Below are 23,574 nucleotides of genomic sequence, written 5' to 3'. Positions count from 1 at the left end.
GTAATACAGTAGATGTGGCAGGCATTCAACAAGTTTATCAGTGGAATTCCTAAAGTAAAAGCTTGAAAAAATTTGTGAGATGAACTCCTAGTAGTGCTACTGAAGATACAATGTTACTAATATGGAAATTGAGAAACATTCAAAATATTCTGAAAACAGTATCTCCTTCTAAAAATAGAGGAAAAGCATCTGCCAACACAGAAACCACTGGTTCTTAAAAATGATAATCACGTGGGATGCATTGCTATAAATACTTTAGTTCTGAACTGCAATAACCCCAGCCTCTGAAACCACGTTTTGGTCATGCCTTACCACTAACAAGCGAATTTTTGGTGCCATTACATTGATATAAAGGACTCTGCTACTTTTATTTGCTTCTACTGCAAACTGTTAGTTTATGCAGTTAAAGATCTACACACCAAACTACCACACAACATAATTCACTTTCAATCATTAAAATAAAAGCAAACAACCGACTATCTGCCATAGATAAGGTCCCAAGAATTTTCTAATAAATTTAGAATGACATATTTGACGTTCTGGTTCTAGTTCGGGGATTCATTCTCTACATGTACTGTAAAGAGAGAAACCTCAGGAAAAAAGCAACCGGCGATTACACCATTCTATTTTAAGTTAAGTTACTTAAGAAGCCAGCAGTTCAAGAACTTTTGGGGAAGAGAGAGTATTGAAGCCATTTTTCCAAGCAGTTAAGGATAATTTGTGCTTTACACAAACGACCGCCCTAACAACCTCTAGAATATATTACGGTGGGGGCGGAAGTGAAAATGATGAGACGCGGGGGAGAAAACCCGACTTGAAAAGGGACAGGCGGGCAGATTTACAAACCTTCAATTAACGGAATTCGGAGATTTAACTTCTCTTCTACGCCCTCCCTCGCTCCCCACCCGCTTCCTCCTCTCCTCGGGGGAGGTCTGTGTGATGTGACTCACGACAAATTTTAAAAATAAATAAATAAATAAAAGACACACCCTCTGGGCTGAACTGACATACTCTCGCCCCCACCCACCCTCCCCCGACGCACCCCCCGCTTCTCCTCTCGCTCCTGCCGCTCCTCCCCAAGCCTCGTCCCAGCCCTCTGCTCTCCGCTCGCTCGCCCGGTCCGAGACCCTCGGCCGGCGGAGAGGTGGCGGGGGGCTCCGGGACGGAAGGCCAGCGGGTGGAGGGCGGCCGGGGGGCAGCGCGCTCGGGGGGCCGAGCCCGCGGGGAGGCGGACGGCAGGGGGGCGCCGGACCGCGGCGGCCGCTGCTCCGGGCTCCCTCGCCCATTTTCTCTCTCCGCTTCTATGGGTTTCAACCACCACGGCCACTTCCTGTATTGCAGCCCGGCCACCCGCTCTCTCCCCGACTGGGGCTGGGGTTGGGGCTGCCGCTGAGGTTAGCCAGTTCCCCACCCCGCCCAATGGGCTAGTCACTCGGGCGGCCGGCGGCGGGTCCTCGGCCCGGCCGGCAGCGCCCGCCCGCGCGCCCGCGCTCCTCACCTGTATGTAGTTGTTTTCACAGTAGTCCGCCACCCGGGTCAGATTCTGATAACTCTCTATCAGCGCCCTCTTGCCAGACGGGATCTCCTCCTCTAGTAACATCTGCAGCTCTGCCATTTTCCACCCCTCTGCATCGCTTCCTCTCGCGTTAAAGAGACAGAGGCTGCAAGGTCCGCGGAGGTTTCGAGCACCTCACAGCCCGGATACAAACCGCCTGCCCGCCCTCCCGCCTGGTATTGTGGGACGGCACCTCCTCCTCGCTCTCCTCACGCTCTCCACCCGCCTCCACCCACTTCTCGCAGCCTCCCCAAGCTCGTTTTCTCGCGAGCCTTCCTGTCTTTCCCTCCCCCTTCCCGCAACCACGGGCTTTCCCCCCCCCCCTTTGGCATGGCCTTCTGGGAATTGTAGTCTCTCACTGGCTTGGCCGCCCATCGAAAGCGCATGCGTCCAGGGAACCTCAGAAAAAGACCCGGGAGGAGAGCAATTAAAGAACTTGGAACAAGGGTGGTGGTTTAAATCCCGAGTTTCTTGACAGCTCCGGGAGATGGCGCCACAGGGTGATTCTAGAAAATGAAACCGGTTCCCGGAGAAGGCTGTGAAGCTTGGCAGAACTTGGTTAACTAGGAAACGCCCTTGAATCAGATACCCATCTGATAAGGATTTAAAAGGACTAGAGTATGGAAAACTCCAAATCTTTACTTCCTCTATTTTGTTAGAGATAACGCGACTCAAGCTTTACTTTCTAAACTTCTGCAGGCTTTACTTTCTAAACTTCCTCAATTCACTTAAAATTTGGGCAACACTTGATATTAACAGCTCTATACCAAGCAATGTACTCAACATTGGGGGTACAAGTTGAGTAAGGAGACTCTATACACTTACAGACCCACGATTTAAAAACAAACACACATATATAATCTATAAAAAATATTTACTATGTTGTACACCTGAAACTGGAGTCCCCTTAAAACCATGGTCCCTTATTGAGTTTATGATTAATCTCTATCCAAAACTTCATTCATTTCTTTCTCCCCTCTGACCTCAATCCTGTGCTAACACTAATCAACCTACGTCAGGTGACTATAGTTACTGCTGTCAATAACGTCGTTAATGCACTAAAATCGCTGTTACAGGTGTCATCATTAAGGTACAAACTCAGGATGTTTCTCCAGGGCAAGGTGAGCTCACAGACCGTGGACCATGGACCACCTGGCCAGAGAATCATAAACTGGAGACATTCTGACTCCCGAAATCACGATTAAGAAATGTCACAGGGCAACGATTAATCCCAGTTTCTTTGTTCCTCATCTTTAAAACACCCGTAACTCAAAGACCAAGCTGGAGTGGGTTTGAGGCTTTTCTCTCACTCACTTGGCTTGGCGCCCTGCAATAAACCCTTACTCTGCTGCAAACTCCCACAGTCAAGAGTTTGGCTTTCTGAGCCATTAGCCCACAAGCGCTTTGCTTGGTTACAACACTAAGATAATACAGTAAATCAACTATACTTCCATTAATTTTTTTTAATTTTTAAAAATAAAAAATAAAACCAAACAATTTTTAGTACTATCGCATCCTGATCTCTTATTCTTTGACTCTTTGCATATATCTCCCTACATCTTTGAAGTTTTGTACAGGTTGTTTCTCTACATCGTGTAAAATCATTGTGCTTTTTAAAAAATCATCAACTGCTTTGGAAAAGCCTAAAACACCCTATATTTCAAGCTTTTTATTTCAAGAGAAACATTAAATGCTTTTGATATAATGGACTATGAAAAGTATTGTCCAAAGGCCAAAAGGAAACTAATTTAAAGATCATTTAAAAGTCCATATTTTCATCTCTCCATGAAGTCATTTAGAATCACAATAACTATAAAAATAATAACATAACAATCAAATGTTTAAAAATTGACCCATGAATAGGTATTTATTGGATATTGCCTTTACTAGGGGCCATATGATGTTCAGCCTCTACAAGGAAAAATTTATATCTTCTCCTACCTGAAAGAGATAACTACACCCAGTCACCAGATTCTTTTTTTTTTTTTTCGGCCGTGCAGCTTACGGGATGTTAGTTCCCTGACCAGGGGTTGAACCCTGGCCGAATTGGAAGGCGGAGGCCTAACCACTGGACCACCAGGGAATTCCCCCAATCAAGGATTCTAAGGTCCATAAATCAATAAATGACATACTCTCCATAATAATCCAAAATAGACGTAATAGTCTTTCTTTAATACTTATCATTAATCCAAACATCATTTAATACAAGTTATTGAAATTTGATGTATTCTTGAATCTGGTCTCTACACGAGCCAGATTTAACTATGGAAATCACTAAACTTATTTCCACATACTGATACATTTCAACAACATTGGGGAGTGATTAGGCAGGTGATGCTGCTTTACTCTTTTCAAAGTCCTATTAGATTTCTGTAACGCACACAACTCAGAGATAAATGACCTAAAGATTCTTTTCTATCTTTACCAAATAAGGAAATTTAAGCGTACACAGGTTAAGAGATTTAGCTAATGGCACTGAAAATAGTAGTCAAGTTCTCTGACTTCTAGAACAGAGGTCTTTCTACTATCCAGTTAAAACTTTCTCTTGAAATATTTATGGCTTATATAAAGTCTATTCAATGAAGTTATCCCTCATACCTTTAAGGTGATTGAGTTGAATATGCTATCCTTTGTATTTTTATTTAAAAAAACAACAACTAGTTTCCCTTATAATGATAGTCTCTAATAAGGCAATATCTCCTTTAAAACCAAATAGGATTTGTGGGGATAAAACCATAAAACACCAGCACCATACTGTAGCCATGGGTTTCAATATTTTTTGACACAATGTGAACCAGGATATATATATATATATATATATGTGTGTGTGTATGTATGTATATATATATATATATATATATATATATGCTGGTTTAAAAGTTTCACAAAACTAAGTGATACTCTTATTTTTCCTATTCTAATTCAATTTATTTAATGCTGGTAAGGACTATGAAATTGATCTCATGATCCACTACAGAAAGATGACCCATAGTTTGAAAACCATTTTTCCCTTCCACTAAATTAAACAAATATGACCCTTTACTAAGCATATATTATTATGATAAATTTATATTGTCATAAATTTTTTTTAAATCACAGTTATTAACAGACCAGAAAAATATGTATTAAAAGATTTAATAGAATAAAACTTAGCTAAAGTAAAGGACCTGAATTTCTATATCAAAACAGCTTACTCTGGGGCTTCCCTGGTGGCGCAGTGGTTGAGAGTCCATCTGCCGATGCAGGGGACACGGGTTCATGCCCCGGTCTAGGAAGATCCCACATGCCGTGGAGCGGCTGGGTCCGTAAGCCATGGCCGCTGAGCCTGTGCTCCGCAACAGGAGAGGCCACAACAGTAAGAGGCCTGCATACCGCAAAAAAAAAACCCAAAAAACAAACAAACAAAAAAAAAAACCACAACAACTTACTCTGTACAATCTTAATTAAAATCCTAACAGGTTTCTTGTAAAAATTGACAAGGTGATTCTAAAATTTATCTGAATGCAAAGGCCCTGGTACAACCAAGACAACAGAAAAATGAAGTTAGAGGACATACACTACCAAATTTCAAGATTTACTAAAGAGCTACAGAAATTAGGACAAAGTGGACTTGGTGAAGAACACAAATAGTTCTTTGGAACAGACACTAATATATGCAGAAATTTATTTTATGACAAAAGTGCCAATGAAATTCAATGGGAGAAAGGATTCTTTTCCCCAATAAATGTGCTGGAGCCATTGGACATTCGTTTTTTTCATATGAACATTGAATCTACATCACCCAATACTCCAAAATTTATTCAGGATATATCACGGTTCCAAATGCAAAAGGTAAAGCAATAACGCTTCTTCAAGAAAGCATAGAGTAACTGCACAAGCTTGGGGTAGGCAAAGATTTCTTAACCAGGACACAATAAGCACTAACAAAAAAAAGAAAAAAAAGATAAATTGCTTTTATTTAGGGTTTTTGGTTTTGTGTATAAATTGCTTTTTAATAAAATGAAAAACTAAGCCATTGTATTCATTTCCTATTGCTGCTGTAAAAAATTACAACAAATTTAGTGACTTAGAACAACACGAATTCATTATCTTACAGCTCTGGAGATCAGAGATCTCACTTGTTTAAAATTAAATGTCAGGGCTTTTTTCCTTCTGGAGACTAGAGGAGAATGCATTCCCTTGCCTTTTCCAGCTCCTAGAGGCTACCTGCATCCCTTCACTATGGCCACTTCTTCCATCTTCATGTCAACAGCACAGCATCCTCAGATCTCTCTCTGACACTGCTTCTGTCATCACAACTTCTTTCTGACTCTGACCATCAACCTCCCTCTTATGAGGATCCTGTGACTACATACATCCCACCTAGATAATCGAAGAAAATCTCCCCATTTCGAGATTCTTAACTTGATTACATCTGCAAAGTCCCTTTTGCCATGTAAGGTAATATACTCACAGTTTGCAGGGATTAGGACATGGACATCCTTGAGGGGCCATTAGTCAGCCTATTATAGCCATCATTAAAATTATAAGTTTGTTCATGAAAAGACACTATTAAGAAAGTGAAAAGGGCTTCCCTGGTGGCGCAGTGGTTGAGAGTCCATCTGCTGATGCAGGGGACACGGGTTCGTGCCCCGGTCCGGGAAGATCCCACACGCCGCAGAGCAGCTGGGCCCGTGAGCCATGGCCGCTGAGCCTGCACGTCCGGAGCCTGTGCTCCGCAACGGGAGAGGCCACAACAGTGAGAGGCCGGCGTACCGCAAAAAAAAAAAAAAAAAAAAGAAAGTGAAAAGATAAGCCACAACACATACATTTGAGAGAGGACTTGTATCTATGGGGAAAAAAAGACAATTAAAAAAAAAGGACAACTAAAAAAAAAAAGATGACAATGGCACTCCATAAAAGGCCAATAAATATATGAAAAGGCACTCAACTCATTATGTATCAAGAAAATGCAACTTAAAACTATAATAAGATAACTACACTCCACTAGGATGTAGTGTAAAATTTAAAAGACTGTACTATATACCCTTTAGAATGGCTAAAATAAAAAAGTCCTGACAATAGCAAATGCTACTGACAATGTAGGGTAATGGGACTTTCATATATTACTGGCTGTAAAATGCTATAGCCACTTTGGAAAACAGTTTAGTAGTTTCTTATAAAGCCAAACATATACTTAATAAATAAGCTAGCAGGGACTTCCCTTGTGGTCCAGTGGTTAAGACTTCACCTTCCAATGCAGGGGGTGAGGGTTAGATCCCTGGTCTGGGAACTAAGATCCCACATGCCTCGAGGCCAAAAAACAAAAGAAAAAAAAAATAACCTAGCAATCCTACTCCTAGATATTTACCCAAGAGAAACAAACACTAACGTTCACACAAAAACCATGTGAGTGTTCATAGTAAAAACATTAAAAGCTGGTAACAAGTCAAATGTCCTTCAGCCACTTACTGAATAAACAAACTGGTACATCCAAACAATAGACCACTCTTCAGCAATAACATGTAACGGGGGCTTCCCCGGTGGCGCAGTGGTTGAGAGTCCCCCTGTCGATGCAGGGGACACGGGTTTGTGCCCCGGGCCGGGAAGATCCCACATGCCGCGGAGCGGCTGGGCCAGTGAGCCATGGCCGCTGAGCCTGCGCGTCCAGAGCCCGTGCTCCGCAACGGGAGAGGCCACAACAGTGAGAGGCCCGCGTACTGCAAAAAAAAAAAAAAAAAAAAAAAAAAAAAATTAACTATCTGGGATTTTTCTTTGGTTTTTAAAAAAATGTATTTATTTATTTTTGGCTGCACTGGGCCTTCGTTGCTGCGCACGGGCTTTCTCTAGTTGCGGTGAGCGGGGTCCACTCTTCGTTGTGGAACGCGGGCTTCTCATCATGGTGGCTTCTCTTTTTGCGGAGCAAGGGCTCTACGCACGCGGGCTCATAGTTGTGGCTCACGGGCTTAGTTGCTCCGCGGCATTTGGGATCTTCCCGGACCAGGGTTTTAACCCCTGTCCCCTGCATTAGGAGGCGGATTCTAAACCACTGCGCCACCAGGGAAGCCCATCATATGGTATTTTAAGAGAAAAAAAATCCAGTTATACATTGCTTAGACGAGATACTTACAAAAGCCATATTGAAATAAAGGGATAGAAAAATATTTATTGAGCAAAAACTGTTACAGAAATATGTCAAATTAATTACAGTCAAGGCCAAAAAACATTACAAAGGATACAAGAGGGCATTAGATGATAATAATAAAAGGAACAAAGCATCAAGAAGACAAGTAATTATAACTTTGCAGCAGCCAACATCACAGCCTTTCAATATATAAACCAAAATCTTTTTTTTTTTTTTTTTTTTTGTCCATGCGGCATGCAGGATCATAGTTCCCCAGACAACCAGGGATCAAACCCGTGCCCCCTGCAGTGGAAGCCCAGAGTCCTAATCACTGGACCGCCAGGGAAGTCCCTAAACCCAAATCTTTACAAGGAAAAACGGACGTATTGACAACCATAAATGGAAGATTTCTTTTAATTTTTTTTCATAAATGGAAGATTTTAACACATTCTTATCAGAGACCAAGGAAGCAAGCAAAAAGTTTATATAAAATATTTTAACAATATAATTAACAAAAAAGCACAGATGATCAATATTAGCTATGAAAAAGAGGACATAACACAAATTGCAATAACAAAAAGTAAGAAATTTGCATACTTTCCAGAGTGACTAAGTTGAATAATATCAGTTCTATGTGTATCTCCTTCACTTTAATTGTTGGGGGGAAGGGGGTAGAGACAATTTGTGTGAACCAGTTAATGTTCTTTATTTGTGCAGGGATGCCGGTTTCAAACTATTTCCTAAAAGATATTTTAATTTGAGATTCAAAATCCTGTGCCTCACTGAAATAGGTCACAGACCTAAATGAAAGAGCTAAAACTGTAAAATTTCTACAATAAAAATTTCTACAATAAAAAATTTCTTAGTTTTAGTTTCTAAAACTAAGACAAAACCTTAGTGTACTTGGGTTAAGCAAAAACTAAAAAGGATGTAAAAACATGAAATATGAAATTTAAAAATGATAAACTGGATTTCATGAAAATTAAAAACATTTGCTCCTAAAATGACATCTTTAACAAAATGAAGTATAGCGTGGTGACTATAGTTAATAATATCATACTGCATATTTGAAAGAGAGTAGCACTTAAAGGTCCTCATTACACACACTAAAGTTTTGTAACTATGCATGGTGACAGATGTTAACTAGACTTATTGTGGTGATCATTTTGAAATATACATATATCAAACCATTATGTAGTATACCTGAAACTAATATAATGTTATATGTCAGTTATAACTCAATAATAATAAAATAAATAAATAAAATGAAAAGGCAAACCACAGACTGGAAGAAAATATTTGCAAAACAAATATTTAATAAAGGAGTTGTATCCATAATATATAAAGAACTCTTACAACTCAATAATAGGATAACAAACCAATTTTTTTACAGGCCAAAAGATTTGAAGAGACACTTCACCAAAGAAGACATACAATGGCAAAAACAAACCCCCCAGACACACAAAAAATAAACCACAAAAAGATGCACAATGCCATTAGTTATTAAGTAAATGAAAACTTAAACCACAATAAGATACCACTATATAACCGATAGGATGACTAAAATTTGGATGTGGACCAAATGTGGCTCTCATACATCACTGGTGAAAATGCAAAATGGTAAGACCACTTTGGAAAACAATTATGTAGTTTCTCATAAATGTAAAACACACTTATGATCCTGCAATTCCACTCCCAGGTAATGAAAACATGTCCACAGGAAGACTTATAAGCAAATGTTCAAAACAGCCAAAACCTGAAAAGAACTATATGTCCATATAGATAAACTGATATATCCACATAATGGAGTACTACTGAGCACTAAAAAGGAACAAACTGATACACACAACAGCATGGATGAATCACAAAAGCATTATGCTCAGTGAAAGAATATACACAAAAGGCTACATACTGTATGATTCCATTTATATGAAATTTTAGAAAAGGCAAAAAAAACCCTACAGTGATAGAAATCATATCAGACTTTGCCAGAGGCCAGAAGAGGGATAGGGGAGTGACTCCAAAGAGACATAAGTAAACTTTTAAGGGTGATGGAAATGTTCTACATCATAATTGTAGTGGGGGTTACATGAAAATATACATTTGTCAAACCTCATGGAATTGCACATTTAAAATTTGTGAGTTTTATTGTAACTAAATTACATCTAACTGAAGATGACCCCAGAAAGTACAGGCAGGAGAAAAATCCCTTGCTTCGAATATTAGAGAACAGGAAAAAGTTACATATTTTTGTTGCCTTTGATATATGATGAAAAGTCATACAATCCAAAAAGACAGCTTGCCTTTCCCAGTAGTAAGGGTGACTAAATGCTCAAGAGTTAACATTAAGTATTATAGGTACACATTGTGACACTAAATTATGAGCATGATGCTAACTTTTGAGAGTCCAACTTCTCTCCCATCATGTGCACTTTTATAGTATTTAATGCTTTAGTATTTTTTTGTTTGTTTGTTTTTGTTTTTTTGCGGTACGCGGGCCTCTCACTGTTGTAGCCTCTCACGTCGCGGAGCACAGGCACCGGACGCGCAGGCTCAGCGGCCATGGCTCACGAGCCCAGCCGCTCCGCGGCACGCGGGATCCTCCCGGACCGGGGCACGAACCCGCGTCCCCTGCATCAGCTGGCGGACTCTCAACCACTGCACCACCAGGAAAGCCCTTTAGTATTTTATTAATGTTAATATTTTACTTTATTTATTTAGGCTGCGCCGCGCAGCATGCAGATCTTAGTTTCCCAACGAGGGATCAAACTTGGGCCCTCAGCAATGAAAGCACGGAGTCCTAACCACTGGACCACCTGGGAACTCCCTGATTTAGTATTTTTCTGTGGGGTTATTTTTTTTTCAAATAAATCTCAACAGAATAAAGAATAACAGTATTAAATTTGATGGATTCCTTGGGCTCCTGTTGAAAATCAGACATTGTACGTTTCATTTCATGGATGTCTAGTCAAGCTAATCATTTTGGTCATGAAAAACAGTTTGTAACTGCAAATTCTGCACATGTGCTTGGAGAGAAATTGAAATTTCATGTATTCCACTTTGAAATAGCAGATTGCTGACGATCATAAAGACCTTAGTTCAAAGGGATGAAGAGACTTGCCAGGCAACATCATAATTTGGACTATCTTGTTATCTGACACACAAGGGGGGACACTGCGTATACTTAGAGAACCTCAGACTCCTGGGAAGCTAATTCACAATATTGCATCCCAGGATACTAAACTGGAAGTTAGTGGTCAGCAAACCAGAATGTAGAGGAGCAATGTGGTACAGTGGACAGAAACCAGGAGTCAGGCAACCAGGGCTCTTCTCCCCCATCCCCAGGGTCCCCATCCACTACACTATGTGACATGATCACGTTCTCAAAAAAAAAAAAAAAAAAAGGAGAGGAGAGTGTATTAGTCTACTCAGGCCACCATAACAAAATAACCACAGATTATGTAGCTTAAACAATAGAAATTTATTGCCTCACAGTTCTGGAGGCTGCAAGTCCAAGATCAAGGAGTCAGTAGGTTTCTCCTGAGGCCTTTCTCCTTGACTCGAAGATGGCCATCTTCTCACTTTGTTCGTACGCGGCCTTTTCCCTGGTGTCTCTCCGTGTATCCTAACCCTCATCTTTTGATAAGGACACCACTCATATTGGATTAGGGTAGGACCCTGTGACCTCATTTAACCTTAACTACCACTTTAAAGGCCCTACCTCCAAATACATTCACAGTCTAAGGTACTTGAAGTTAGGACTTCAACCTATGAATTTTGGGGGGACACAATTTAGTCCATTGCAGGGAATTAACTGACATCCTAAGATTCTACAACCCTCAATTATTACCTTGCCTTGTTTCTTTTCAAATTAACAGTACCACCCAGGAATCTCCAGAAAAGGAAGGAGGGTTAATAGGACACTCTGTTTGAACAGTTTAGCAAGACAAGAAGATTTCAGGGGATGAAATGAACTGTAAACACTCCAAATTTTATTATAGTTGATAATAAAATTTGATGGTGGGTGTCTTTTTATGCAGAGTCATGACATTTGTAGGAGGTCAAGCCCATCTGCCAGTTTTCAGGCAGGCCTGATTCTTTTAACACAGAAAGATCTTTCTTGGACACATTAAGCCAAGCCAGTGTTATCTTAGTGTGGAGCAAGCTGTTATCACGAAATAAATAAAAATTAGCAACGGCTAAAAATGAAAGGCGCCTGGGGTACTTGGGGAAAAAATATATCCTTTAAATGAAATCTCATGTTGTGTTTTCTTCTTTACCAGAAGCTGCAATATTTCCAGCATGATTTGAATGAATTAATCACTTGTTAATTTTGGAAGCTGCTGAACCAACACAACCTCCTCCACTTCCCTCTCTCAACTTCAGGAGGCTGCTGCACATGTCTGCGACTATCAGAGCAGCTGACCTCGCCAGCAATAACAAGGGTTACTTTCTTTGAACCTCGTGGCGAACTGGGTACTAGCAACGGCCCTTCCCTGAACTTTGTCCCTCCAACCCTTCCAGTGGTTTTATCAATCCCTTATTGTTAGAAATATCTAGAGTAATTTCTCTTTCCCTGACTAATACAACTGAACAAAATGACATTTAAAAAGTCTAAAGACAGGGGGCTTCCCTGGTGGCGCAGTGGTTGAGAGTCCGCCTGCCGATGCAGGGGACATGGGTTCGTGCCCCGGTCTGGGAAGATCCCACATGCTGCGGAGCGGCTGGGCCCATGAGCCATGGCCACTGAGCCTGCACGTCTGGAGCCTGTGCTCCGCAACAGGAGAGGCCACAACAGTGAGAGGCCCGCGTACCACCAAAAAAAAAAAAAAAAAAAAAGTCTAAAGACAGGGACTTCCCTGGCAGTCCTGTGGTTAAGAATCCGCCTTCCAATGCAGGGGACGCAAGTTCGATCCCTGGTCAAGGAACTAAGATCCCACATGCCAAGGGGCAACTAAGCCCATGTGCCACAACTACTGAGCCTGCGCGCTCTGGAGCCACAACCAGGAAGAAGCCCACTCGCTGCAACGAAAGGTCCCGCGTACTGAAATAAATAAATAAATAAATAAATAAAAGTCTAAAGGCAAATGACAATTCATGTAAAGTTAGTATTTCTTTAGTTGGAAGTTACAGAAAACAACTCAAGATACCGTAAGAAAGAAAAAGGGAAAAGGGGAGGAAAAAAGAAAAAGAAAAAAAGGATTACATTACAAAATTTCAGGCTTACCTATAGAACTCAAAAACAGAAATGCAGTCAGTCCTAAATAAGTACTAGTACTAATCATGGAGATTCCTCAGTAAACTAAAAATAGAATTATCATACGATCCAGAAATCCCACTTGTAGGCATACACCCAAAAGAATTGAAGGCAAATAGCTCAAAGATATTTGTATACCCGTGTTCATAGAAGCATTATTCAAAATAGCTAAAATGTGGAAGGAAGTGTCCATCAATGAATTAAAGGATAAGCAAAATGTGGTATATACTTACAATGGTATATTTTCGGCCTTAAAAAGGAAGGAAATTCTCTGATATGTTACAATATAGATGAACTTTTTTTTTTTTTTTGGCCACGCAGCATGTGGTATCTTAGTTCCCTGACCAGGGATCGAAACTGTGTCCCCCTACAGTGGAAGTGTGGAGTCTTAACCACGGGACGGCCAGGGAAGTCTAACATGAATGAACCTTGAGGACATTTTGCTAAGTGAAATAAGCCAGTCACAAAAAGACAAACACTACGTGATTCCCCTTATATGAGGTGCTTAGAGCAGTTAAAATGATACCAACAGAAAATAGAAGGGTGGCTGCCAGGGACGGGAGAGGGAAGAATGGGGAGTTATTGTTTACTGGGTAGAGAGTTTCAGTTTTACAAAATGAAAAGAGTTGTAGGGGTAGATGGTGATCTTGGCTTCACAACAGTGTGAACGTGCTTACTGCCACTGAACTGTGCACTAGAAAATGATCAAGATGGAAATCTTTGTTATGTTTATTTTACCACAATAAAAAAGAAAGAAAGGAAGATCCCACATCAGTAACCTAACTTGTCATGTTAAGACACTGGAAAAGGATGAGTAAACTAAATCATACTAAGTAAAGAAGAAGGAAGGAAATAACAAATATTAGAGAAAAAAAAGCTTCAGTCATTTATACTCAGTCAGCAAGTCTGTCCCTTTAGTTGCATCCTTGCCTGCCATGAATATTTTTGGTGTTTATACTTTTGGCCAGTATACTGAATGGAGAATGGCATTTCATTATTTTAATCTGTATGCTTGAGTATCTCTTCGTATGTTTATTCTTTATTGATTAGTCAGATTTCCACTTTTAAAAACTGCCCGTTCAAGTCCACTGCACTTTTTTGTATTGTTGTTCACATTCTCTTATTGATTTGTAGATTCTCCTCATATGTTAAGGATATTAAATGGGTTACAACACCTTGTATGACTTTACAATTACTTTAGTCTTTGCTTATGGTATTTTGCCATTCAAAAGCAAAACATAAAAACAAAGAGAAAAAACTGTGTTCAACAAATATAAGCATTTCTGATCAAAACTGTTTGCCCTCACAAATCTGTTCTTCCCTTCCTACTGTTCACTAGGTCATCCAAGTAAACTACATTTCTCAGCTTTCCTAAGAGGCTAGACGTGGCTGCAGGATGAAGCTTGTACCAACGGGATTGAGGGGAAGGGATATATAAAATTTCTGACTCACTTGTTCCAATGACTTATCTCTGGACTCACCTCCTGGCTTTCCTTAGCACCAGCTGTCAATGGTGGAATCCAAGCCTTTTTAGACTGAGTGCAGTTAAACTCCTTTATGGACAGTTGTGTTCTTATAAGCTGAGATTAAATAAACTGTCCACCAAAGACTTTCTACTACCAAAACAATTTAAAGAGTCCAGTACAGCTGATGTGAATTCAAGAATAAGACTCAAGGACCTCTCCAGTGGTCCAGTGGTTAAGAATCCACCTGCCAATGCAGGGGACATGGGTTCGAGCCCTGGTCCGGGAAGATCCCACATGCCGCGGGTCAACTAAGCCTGTGTGCTACAACTACTGAGCCTGCTCTCTAGAGCCCGCTGGCCGCAACTACTGAGCCCACGTGCTGCAACTACTGAAGCCTGTGCACCTAGAGCCCGTGCTCCGCAACCAGAGAAGCCTGCACACTGCAACGAAGAGTAGCCCCCGCTCAGACAACTAAAGAAAGCTGGCACACAGCAACGAAGACCCAACGCAGCCATAAATAAATAAATAAATAAATATTCAATTTTTTAAAAAAAGAATAAGACTCAATCTCTGTTAGTGTGTTTAATTTGTTATCTTGACAGACATGAATCCCATAAAATAATAAAGGCATAAATTTACTATATTTTGCCTCTAGATTGTATGCTGTTTTATTTTGGCAAATTGCAAGTGTGGATATCTTAGGCCAATACTCTACACATGATGCAGAAGAATTTTAGACTCAACTATTCCACTACTGGCCAGTATTACACTCTTTTTCATTTTCACAGAGAATCGATAAGAAATACTTCAAAAATGTTTGCAAGAATTCAATTATAATCTTATAATTTTAAAGAACACCAGTGTTTTTCATTAGAAAATTAGTTAATATCTCTAACTATGATCATAACATCAATAAAATGCATCATGACCAGGATTTTTAAAAATAAAAAAGAGGAGACAATTTTAGAGTATATAACACAAGTATTATTTAATGAAAATTTTGTTTTAAATAATATACATATAAGAGTATTCCTTGGTGATGGAAAACACATTTCTTATTTGGAAACCTAGTCGGAAAAGTTTGTAAAATTCTTGGACCACCAGATCAAGTCGATGGAGATGTCCATATAAGAGCAACACTTTGATATCAACCCAAGGAGCAGGGTAAGTAGGAATGTAGTCCTAATAGTCCCATAAGTGTTTTGAGCAAACAGTATCTTTTTTTTCATATTTTATTTATTTAGTTTAATTTGTAAGACATTCACATGGTTTAATATTCAAAAAGCTCAAAAAAGTATGCATTGAGAATCACACCTGATTCCTAGTAACCAACCCCAGAGGCAACAAATGTTATTAATTTCTTATAGGCCTTGTAGCTCTTCTATGCCCATAAAAACAAAATTTTTACCTAAATCGTACATAGTGTTCTTTCTTCTTTCTTTTTTGTTTATTTAACCATATCTCGGAGATCATTCCATATCATACGTTAAAACTGCCCCTTTATTCTTTATGGTATTTTACCGATTGGATGGGTCATAATTATTCACTCAGTTCCATGTGGAAGGACATTTAAATTTTTTTCAAACTTTATCACCACAATACTGCAGTGAAGAGTTTTTATTTTACATAAGAAAATATAGCCCTATATGTTATCAAAACATATTTAAGGGAGTTCCCTGGCAGTCCAATCGTTAGGACTCGGCACTTTCACTTCTGTGGCCTGGGTTCAATCCCTGGTCGGAGGAACTAAGATCCCACAAGCTGCTCAGCACATCCAAAAACAAAATAAATCAAAACATCTTGAAATGTTACTATAACTTAAATGGTTTTGTAATGGCACATGAATAGATAAAGAGACAAAAGAAAAAGAATAGAAAGTCCAGAAAGAAGCCCCCAAATATAATAGGAACTAGTTTGTTCATTCGTTTGCTTGTTTAAGGCAAATCCATTTACCCATCTGAAACACACTGGCCTATTCTGAAGGAGAACAGTCCAACCTTGTAGTTCTGATTAATCCTGGATGAAAACAGTTTACTGGATTTGGCTTTGCTGAAATAAACACAAAGCCCTGAATTATAAAAAAAAAAAAAAAAAAAGATTTGCATTGCCAAATTAAGTTCTGTGAAGTAGGATTTCTCCATTTTCCCACCGTTTTCACATTTTCCAAGGGCATATAATTTATAAAGTTGAGTTTTTATTGTGACAAAATATATTTAACATAAAATTTACTGCTTTATTTTTAAGTGTACAGTTCAGTAATGTTGAATATAGCCACAATGTTGTACAACCATCACCGTTGTCCATCTCCAGAACTTTTTCATCTTCCCAAAGTGAAATTTTATACCCATTAAATAATAACTGTCCATTCACCCCTCCACCCAGCCCCTGGCAACGAGCAGTCTACTTTCTGTCTATATGAATTTGACTACTCTAGGTACCTCGTGGAAGTACAATATTTGTCCTTCTGCGACTGGCTTATTTGGCTTAGCATAATGTCTTCAATGTCTTATCCATGTCTTATCCATGTCATTATCCATGGATAATGTCTTATCCATGTAGCATGCGTCAGAATTTCCTTCATTTTTTTAAGGCTGAATCAGATTCCATCATATGTATGTTCCACATCTTGTTTATCTACTCATCTGTTCATGGACAATAGGGTCCACCGTTTGGGTATTGTCACTAGTGCTGCTATCAACATGACTGTACAAACATATGTCTGAGTTTCTGCTTTCAAATACATGTCCAGAAGGGAAATTGCTGGGTCATGTGATAATTCTAATCTTTTTTTTTTTTTTTGGCCATGCTGCAGGGCTTGCAGGATCTTAGTTCCCTGACCAGGGACTGAACCCGGGCCCTTGGCAGTGAAAGTGCAGCATCCTACCCACTGGACCGCCAGGGAATTCCCTGATAATTCTGTATTTAATTTTGTGAGGAACTGCCATACTGTTTTCCAGAGCAGGTGCACTATCTTACATTTCCACCAGCAATACACAATGGTTCCAATTTCTCCACATCCTCACCAATACTGCTATCTTCTGATTTTTTGATAATAGCGATTCTAATGTGATGTGATGTGGTATCTCACTGTGGCTTTGATTTGCATTCCCCAATTGATTAGTGGTGCTGAGCATCATTTCATCTGTTCATTGGCCCCCTGCATATCTTCTTTGGAGAAATGTCTGTTCAAGTCCTTTGTACGTTTTTAAATCTGTTTTTTGTTGTTGCTGCTGGGTTGTGGGAACTAGAATTTTTAAAGGGGGCATTTCAAATCGGGGGGAGGAGGTGAATTATTCAATAAGCAATGTGGGGCAATTGGGTAAAATTCTACAAAATAAAATTTGTTACACTTCTCATATTTGCTTTTTTCAGGGAAATAAAATATTCAAATAAAAATGTAGACCCTCTGTGTGCCATAACCAGTCCCTCCACCCACCAAGGCAATCACTAGCATGAATTTAGTGTTTATCTTTCTATTGAAAGATATTTTACACATTACGTTTGTATATTTTACACATTACGTTTGTATAAATTTATAATTCTGTTTTTTGTGTTTTATATATTCTACAAATTTTTTTTCCACTTAACATTATATTCTTGTGATTCACAGTCAAATGGTCCGTTCCTTTTTCATCACTGTATAGTATCTCATTGTTTAAATGTTCCACACTTTATTATGCATTCTCCATTTGAAGGTATTTTGGTTGTTTCAAGCTGTTTACTGTTACAAATAGCTTTCTGATGTTTATATTTTTATATTCAGGAAATTTGGAAGGACAAATAGACCAAACAAGGCTGGTGCTGGTATTCATGATGTCATCAAGGACTCGGGCTCCTCTTCTCCTTGATACATGACTCTTGTTATATATGGGGTAAGATAGCTGCTATACCTCTATCTATTTCAACAACTTTTCATTAAGAAGAAGGATGAGGGTAAAAGGCTAAGAGGCAAGCCAACTAAATCTCTACCTGTAAAAAATCCTTCACAGAAGCACTATCCAGCAACTGCCATTATACTCACGGACCAGAACTGTGACACATGGCTACCTTTAGCTGTAGGAGAGTCTAGGAAATTGAGTTCTTAGCTTTTTATAACCTCTATAGAGACAAGGGAGAAGGGAGTTGGATATAGAGACTATCACTCAACATATGTGTTAAGGAACTTCCTTGGTGACACAGTGGTTAAGAACCCACCTGCCAATGCAGCGGACATGGGTTCGATCCCTGGTCTGGGAAGATCCCACATGCTGCAGAGCAACTAAGCCTGCGAGCCACAACTACTGAGCCTGTGTGCCACAACTACTGAAGCCCGAGAGCCTAGAGCCTGAGCTCCGCAGAAAGAGAAGCCACCGCAATGAGAAGCCTGCACACAGCACAAAGACCCAATGCCGCCAAAAATAAATAATTAAAATAAATAAATAAACTTATATTAAAAAAGTATGTTGAAAGATTTTTTTCCAAATCGGTAGCATGCTTTTAGTTTTATATATATATATATATATATATATATATATATATATATATCTATCTTCTTTCACACCAAAGTTTTCAATTTGGATGTAGTAAAACATATTGTAGACTGAATGTTTATTCTGCCCCGAATAATTCATATTCTGAAACTCTAATCCCCAGTGTGATGGTTTTTGGAGGTGGGGACTTCAGGATGTAATTAGGTTTTGATTAGTTCATGAACTTGGGGACTCTCATGATGGGATTAGTGCCCTTATGAGAAGATAAAGAGAAAGAGACCTCTCTCTCAATGAGCATTCATCACACTGAGGAAAGGACAGCAAAAAGGCAGCCATCTGCAAGCCAGGGAAGGGGCTCTCACCAAGAACCCCAGGCAGCTAGTACCCTGATCTTGGATTTCTCAGCCTTCAGAATTGTGAGAAATAAATGTCTGATGTTTAAGCCACTCAGTCTGTGGTATTTAGTTAATGCAAGCCTAAGCTAAGACAAGTATCCATATTTTCTTTTCACAATTCTATTTTGGGGGGCTTGTTATGTAAACCTTTCCTTAATACTTAATCATAAACAAGACCACTGTGCTGCATGACTTCGGGGGGCATCGACTAAAATGCATTAAAACATGAATGGTACCCTCTGGTGTTGTGCAATGCAGCAGCTGTTTTATTTTTCTTCTAAGAACTGTTTTTTTTTTTTTTTTTTGCGGTACGCGGGCCTCTCACTGTTGTGGCCTCTCCCGTTGCGGAGACGCGCAGGCTCAGCGGCCATGGTTCACGGGCCTAGCCGCTCCGCGGCATGTGGGTTCTTCCCGGACCGGGGCACAAACCCGTGTCCCCTGCATCGGCAGGTGGACTCTCAACCACTGCGCCACCAGGGAAGCCCTAAGAACTTTTTTCTTTTTTAATTAATTTTATTTTTGGCTGTGTTGATAAATTTTGATAATTTTGCCCATTGATAAATTTCATTATTTTCCATAAAGGTATTACACATTTTTTTATTTGTTCCTGGTACTTTGGAATGTATTGCTGTTGTCAATATTTTTCTATTACACTTTCTAATTGATTAGTGTTGGTTTAAGGGATCATTATTGATTGACCTTATGTTCAGCTGAACACTTTCTTCACTGTCATAACTGTTGCTTCCCCTAATTTTTTTTTTTTTTTTTTTGGCTGTGCCTCACGGCTTGTGGGATCTTAGTTCCCTGACCAGGGACTGAACCTGAGCCTCAGCACTGAGAGTGCCAAGTCCTAACCACTAGACTGCCAGGGCATTCCCTCCCCTAAATTTTCTACGTGGACAAACATATCATCTGCAAATAATGATTCACTTTTTCTTTCCTGATTCTTATATCTCATTCATATTTTTTTGTCTTGTTGCATTAGCTAAGAATGTGTTATCGTCTAAGAATTTGTAGTTTTCCTTTTTATTTTTTTTTATTTAAAAATTTTTAAAATTTATTTTATTTACTGATTTTTGGCTGTGTTGGGTCTTCGTTGCCACGCGCAGGCTTTCTCTAGTTGCGGTGAGCGGGGGCTACTAATTGTGGTGCGTAGGCTGCTCATTGCGGTGGCTTCTCTTGTTGCGGAGCACGGGCTCTAGGCGTGCGGGCTTCAGCAGTTGTGGCTCGTGGGCTCTAGACTGCAAGCTCAGTAGCTGTAGCACACGGGCTCGAACCCATGTTCCCTGCATTGGCAGGCGGATTATTAACCACTGCGCCACCCGGGAAGCCCCTAGTTCTACTTTTTATATTTAAGTCTTTAATCTATCTGGCCTTGACTTCTGCATTCCAATATTAGAAAGCTATAGATTTTGTATATTTATCTCAAATTATTCATCTGCTTGAACTCAAATTCATTTTAATAGCATTTTAGCTTATTCAATATTATTTTTCTAGACAATTCTATTATCCAAAAATAAAAATTTTGTCTCTTCCTTTCTTATATTTATGCATTTCTTTTTCCTCTTTGGCTGTCTTTCAGAAGTATGGCTGGAGTCTTTATCCATTCAGTCTGCCATAATAAAATACCATAGACTGGGTGGCTTAAGCAATAGAAATTTATTTCTTACAGTCTGGAGAAATTTATTTCTTACATTAACTAAATACAAGGTCAAGATGCTGGCTTATAGATAGGTTCTTTCTATGTCCTCACATAGTGGAGAGAAAGAGTTCTGGTGTCTCCTCCTTTTCGTATAAGGGCACCACCCTATTGGATTTGGGTCCCACCCTTATGACCTCATTTAGCCTTTATCACAGGCCCTATCTCCAAATACAATCACATTGGGGGTTAGGGCTTCAACACATGAATTTTGCAGACACAAACATTCAGTCCATAACAGATGGTATTTCTGAATAACAGCTAAGGTTGGGTTTTTGTTTTGTCTTTTCATTTTCTCTTTTTATTTAGGTTAGATTTAAAAAAATTTTTTTTCCTTGTGATGAGAACTCTTTTTTAAAAAATATTTATTTATTTATATTTATCTTGGCTGCACCAGGTCTTAGTTGCAGCATGTGGACTCTTAGTTGTGGCATGTATGTGAGATCTAGCTCCCCAGCCAGGGATTGAACTCCAGCCCCCTACATTGGGAGCACGGATTCTTACCCACTGGACTACCACTGAAGTTCCTGTTAGTTTTTTTTTGCGGTACGCGGGCCTCTCACTGTTGTGGCCTCTCCCGTTGTGGAGCACAGGCTCCGGACGCGCAGGCTCAGTGGCCATGGCTCACAGGCCCAGCCGTTCCGTGGCATGTGGGATCTTCCCGGACCGGGGCACGAACCCATGTCCCCTGCATTGGCAGGCAGACTCTCAACCACTGTGCCACCAGGGAAGCCCCCCTGTTAGATTTTTTAATATTTATCTTTCTATATATTTCTGGAATAAAATTTGGCCACGCCAAGTAATAATTATAATAACTGTGGTGAATTTGTATTGGGTCATCATTCTTAGAGAAGCTAGAACTGTATCTAACAAATGAATTTTTTAAAAATTTTATTTATTTTTGGCTGCGTTGGGTCTTTGTTGCTGTGCACGGGCTTTCTCTAGTTGCGGCGAACAGGGGCTGCTCTTCGTTGTGGAGCATGGGCTTCTCATTGGGGTGGCTTCTCTTCTTGTGGAGCACGGGCTCTAGGTGTGCCGGCTCAGTAGTTGTGGCACATGGGCTTAGTTGCTCTGTGGCATGTGGGATCTTCCTGGACCAGGGATCGAACCCATGTCCCCTGCATTGGCACGTGGATTCTTATCCACTGCACCACCAGGGAAGTCTCCTCCCAGATGAATTTATGTGAGGTTTGGCAGGCAGAAGTGAAGCAGCTCTGAAGGATACCAGGCGTGGAGTAGCAGCTTGACACACAGCTTCTCTGGGTCTTAAGTCAGGCATGAGTTCAGCTCCATGGAGACTGGTACCATTTTGTTCTGAAGGTTATATGCACATCACTGAATTTAGAAGCAGTGAGAGATAACATAGGATTCAATTTGTCCTCATTGGTTTCAGTTTGTGCTTAGGGGTCTCAGTTTGCTCTTCAGTCCTTCACACCAGTTCCTGACTATAAGATATGCTGACCTATAGCCATTTTAGCCTCATCTCCAGAAACAGAGGCAAAGTGTTCCAAAGGCCTCTTTATCAGCTCCCACAGTTATGTAAACTCTAATCCCTGTAATTGTTCTCTTATACCGGGCTTCCCTGGTGGCGCAGTGGTTAAGAGTCCGCCTGCTAATGCAGGGGACACGTGTTCGAGCCCTGGTCCAGGAAAATCCCACGTGCCACAGAGCAACTAAGTCCATGAGCCACAACTACTGAGCCTGTGCTCTAGAGCCTGAGAGCCACAACTACTGAGCCCGCGTACCATGACTACTGAAGCCCATGCTCTGCAACAAGAGAGGCCACTGCAATGAGAGGCCTGCGCACTGCAATGAAAAGTAGACCCCCCACCACAACTAGAGAAAGCCCGTGCGCAGCAACGAAGAACCAACGCAGCCAAAAATAAATCCCCCCCCCAAAAAATCTCTTATACCGTATCAATCATAGTAGTTCTGCTTTCCTAACCAAACTGTAGCTGATACAAAAATAGTCTTCATGGATCCATAACAAAGTACAAACTCCTTTGCATGGCATATATGACCTTCAAGTCGGCCTCAATCAGTGCTTTGACCTTTCATCCAGTGCTTTGACCCACCTTCCCTCATAACTATGTTGCCATCATGTGAACAAACTTGCTGCTAACCACATATGGTGTACTGTTTTAGCTTTTTTTTCTTCCAGTTTTACTGAGATATAATTGACATACAGCACTGTATAAGTTTAAGGTGTACAGCATAATGATTTGACTTAACATACATCTTGAAATGATTATCACAGGAAGTTTAATAAACAAAAAAGAAAAAGAAGTATTTTTTTACCTGTGATGAGAACTCTTAGGATTTACTCTAACAACTTTCATATATATCATACAGCAGTGTTAATTATATTAATCATGTTGTATATTATATCCTTAGTATTTATTTTATAACTGGAAGTTCGTATCTTTTGACCACCTTCATTCAATTCCTCCTCCCTCCGCTTCCCACCTCTGGTAACTGCAAATCTGGTCTCTTTCTATGAGTTTGTTTTTCTTTTTAAGTATAATTGACCTACAACACTATGTTAGTTCCTGGTGCACAACATAGTGATAACGATATTTCTATACATTACAAGATGATCACTTGTTTTAGCTTTTCTACCTCTACCTAGA

General features: G+C 40.0%; 1 protein-coding gene across 12 annotated transcripts in view; it reads right to left on the bottom strand.

Annotated features, from left to right (window-relative positions):
- The window catches only part of ABI1 (abl interactor 1), a 103,293-nt gene extending 101,553 nt beyond the window's left edge, over window positions 1–1,740 (bottom strand). For 4 of the 12 annotated variants that reach the window (XM_060006073.1, XM_060006078.1, XM_060006075.1 and 1 more), the window contains exon 1: window positions 1,499–1,738. In XM_060006073.1, coding sequence (XP_059862056.1) covers window positions 1,499–1,615 — 117 coding nt within the window. In that variant the 5' untranslated portion in view covers window positions 1,616–1,738. Of the gene's footprint in view, window positions 1–1,498 lie in introns of all 12 variants that reach the window. The other 8 variants (XM_060006085.1, XM_060006074.1, XM_060006076.1 and 5 more) reach the window with 4 other exon arrangements.
- Window positions 1,741–23,574: the final 21,834 nt, after the last annotated feature.

This window comes from Delphinus delphis, chromosome 2 (genome assembly GCF_949987515.2).
Source record: "Delphinus delphis chromosome 2, mDelDel1.2, whole genome shotgun sequence".
Lineage (NCBI taxonomy): Eukaryota > Metazoa > Chordata > Mammalia > Artiodactyla > Delphinidae > Delphinus > Delphinus delphis.
Note: the sequence above shows the minus strand (reverse complement) of the source record. Positions and strands in the feature narration are given on the sequence as shown.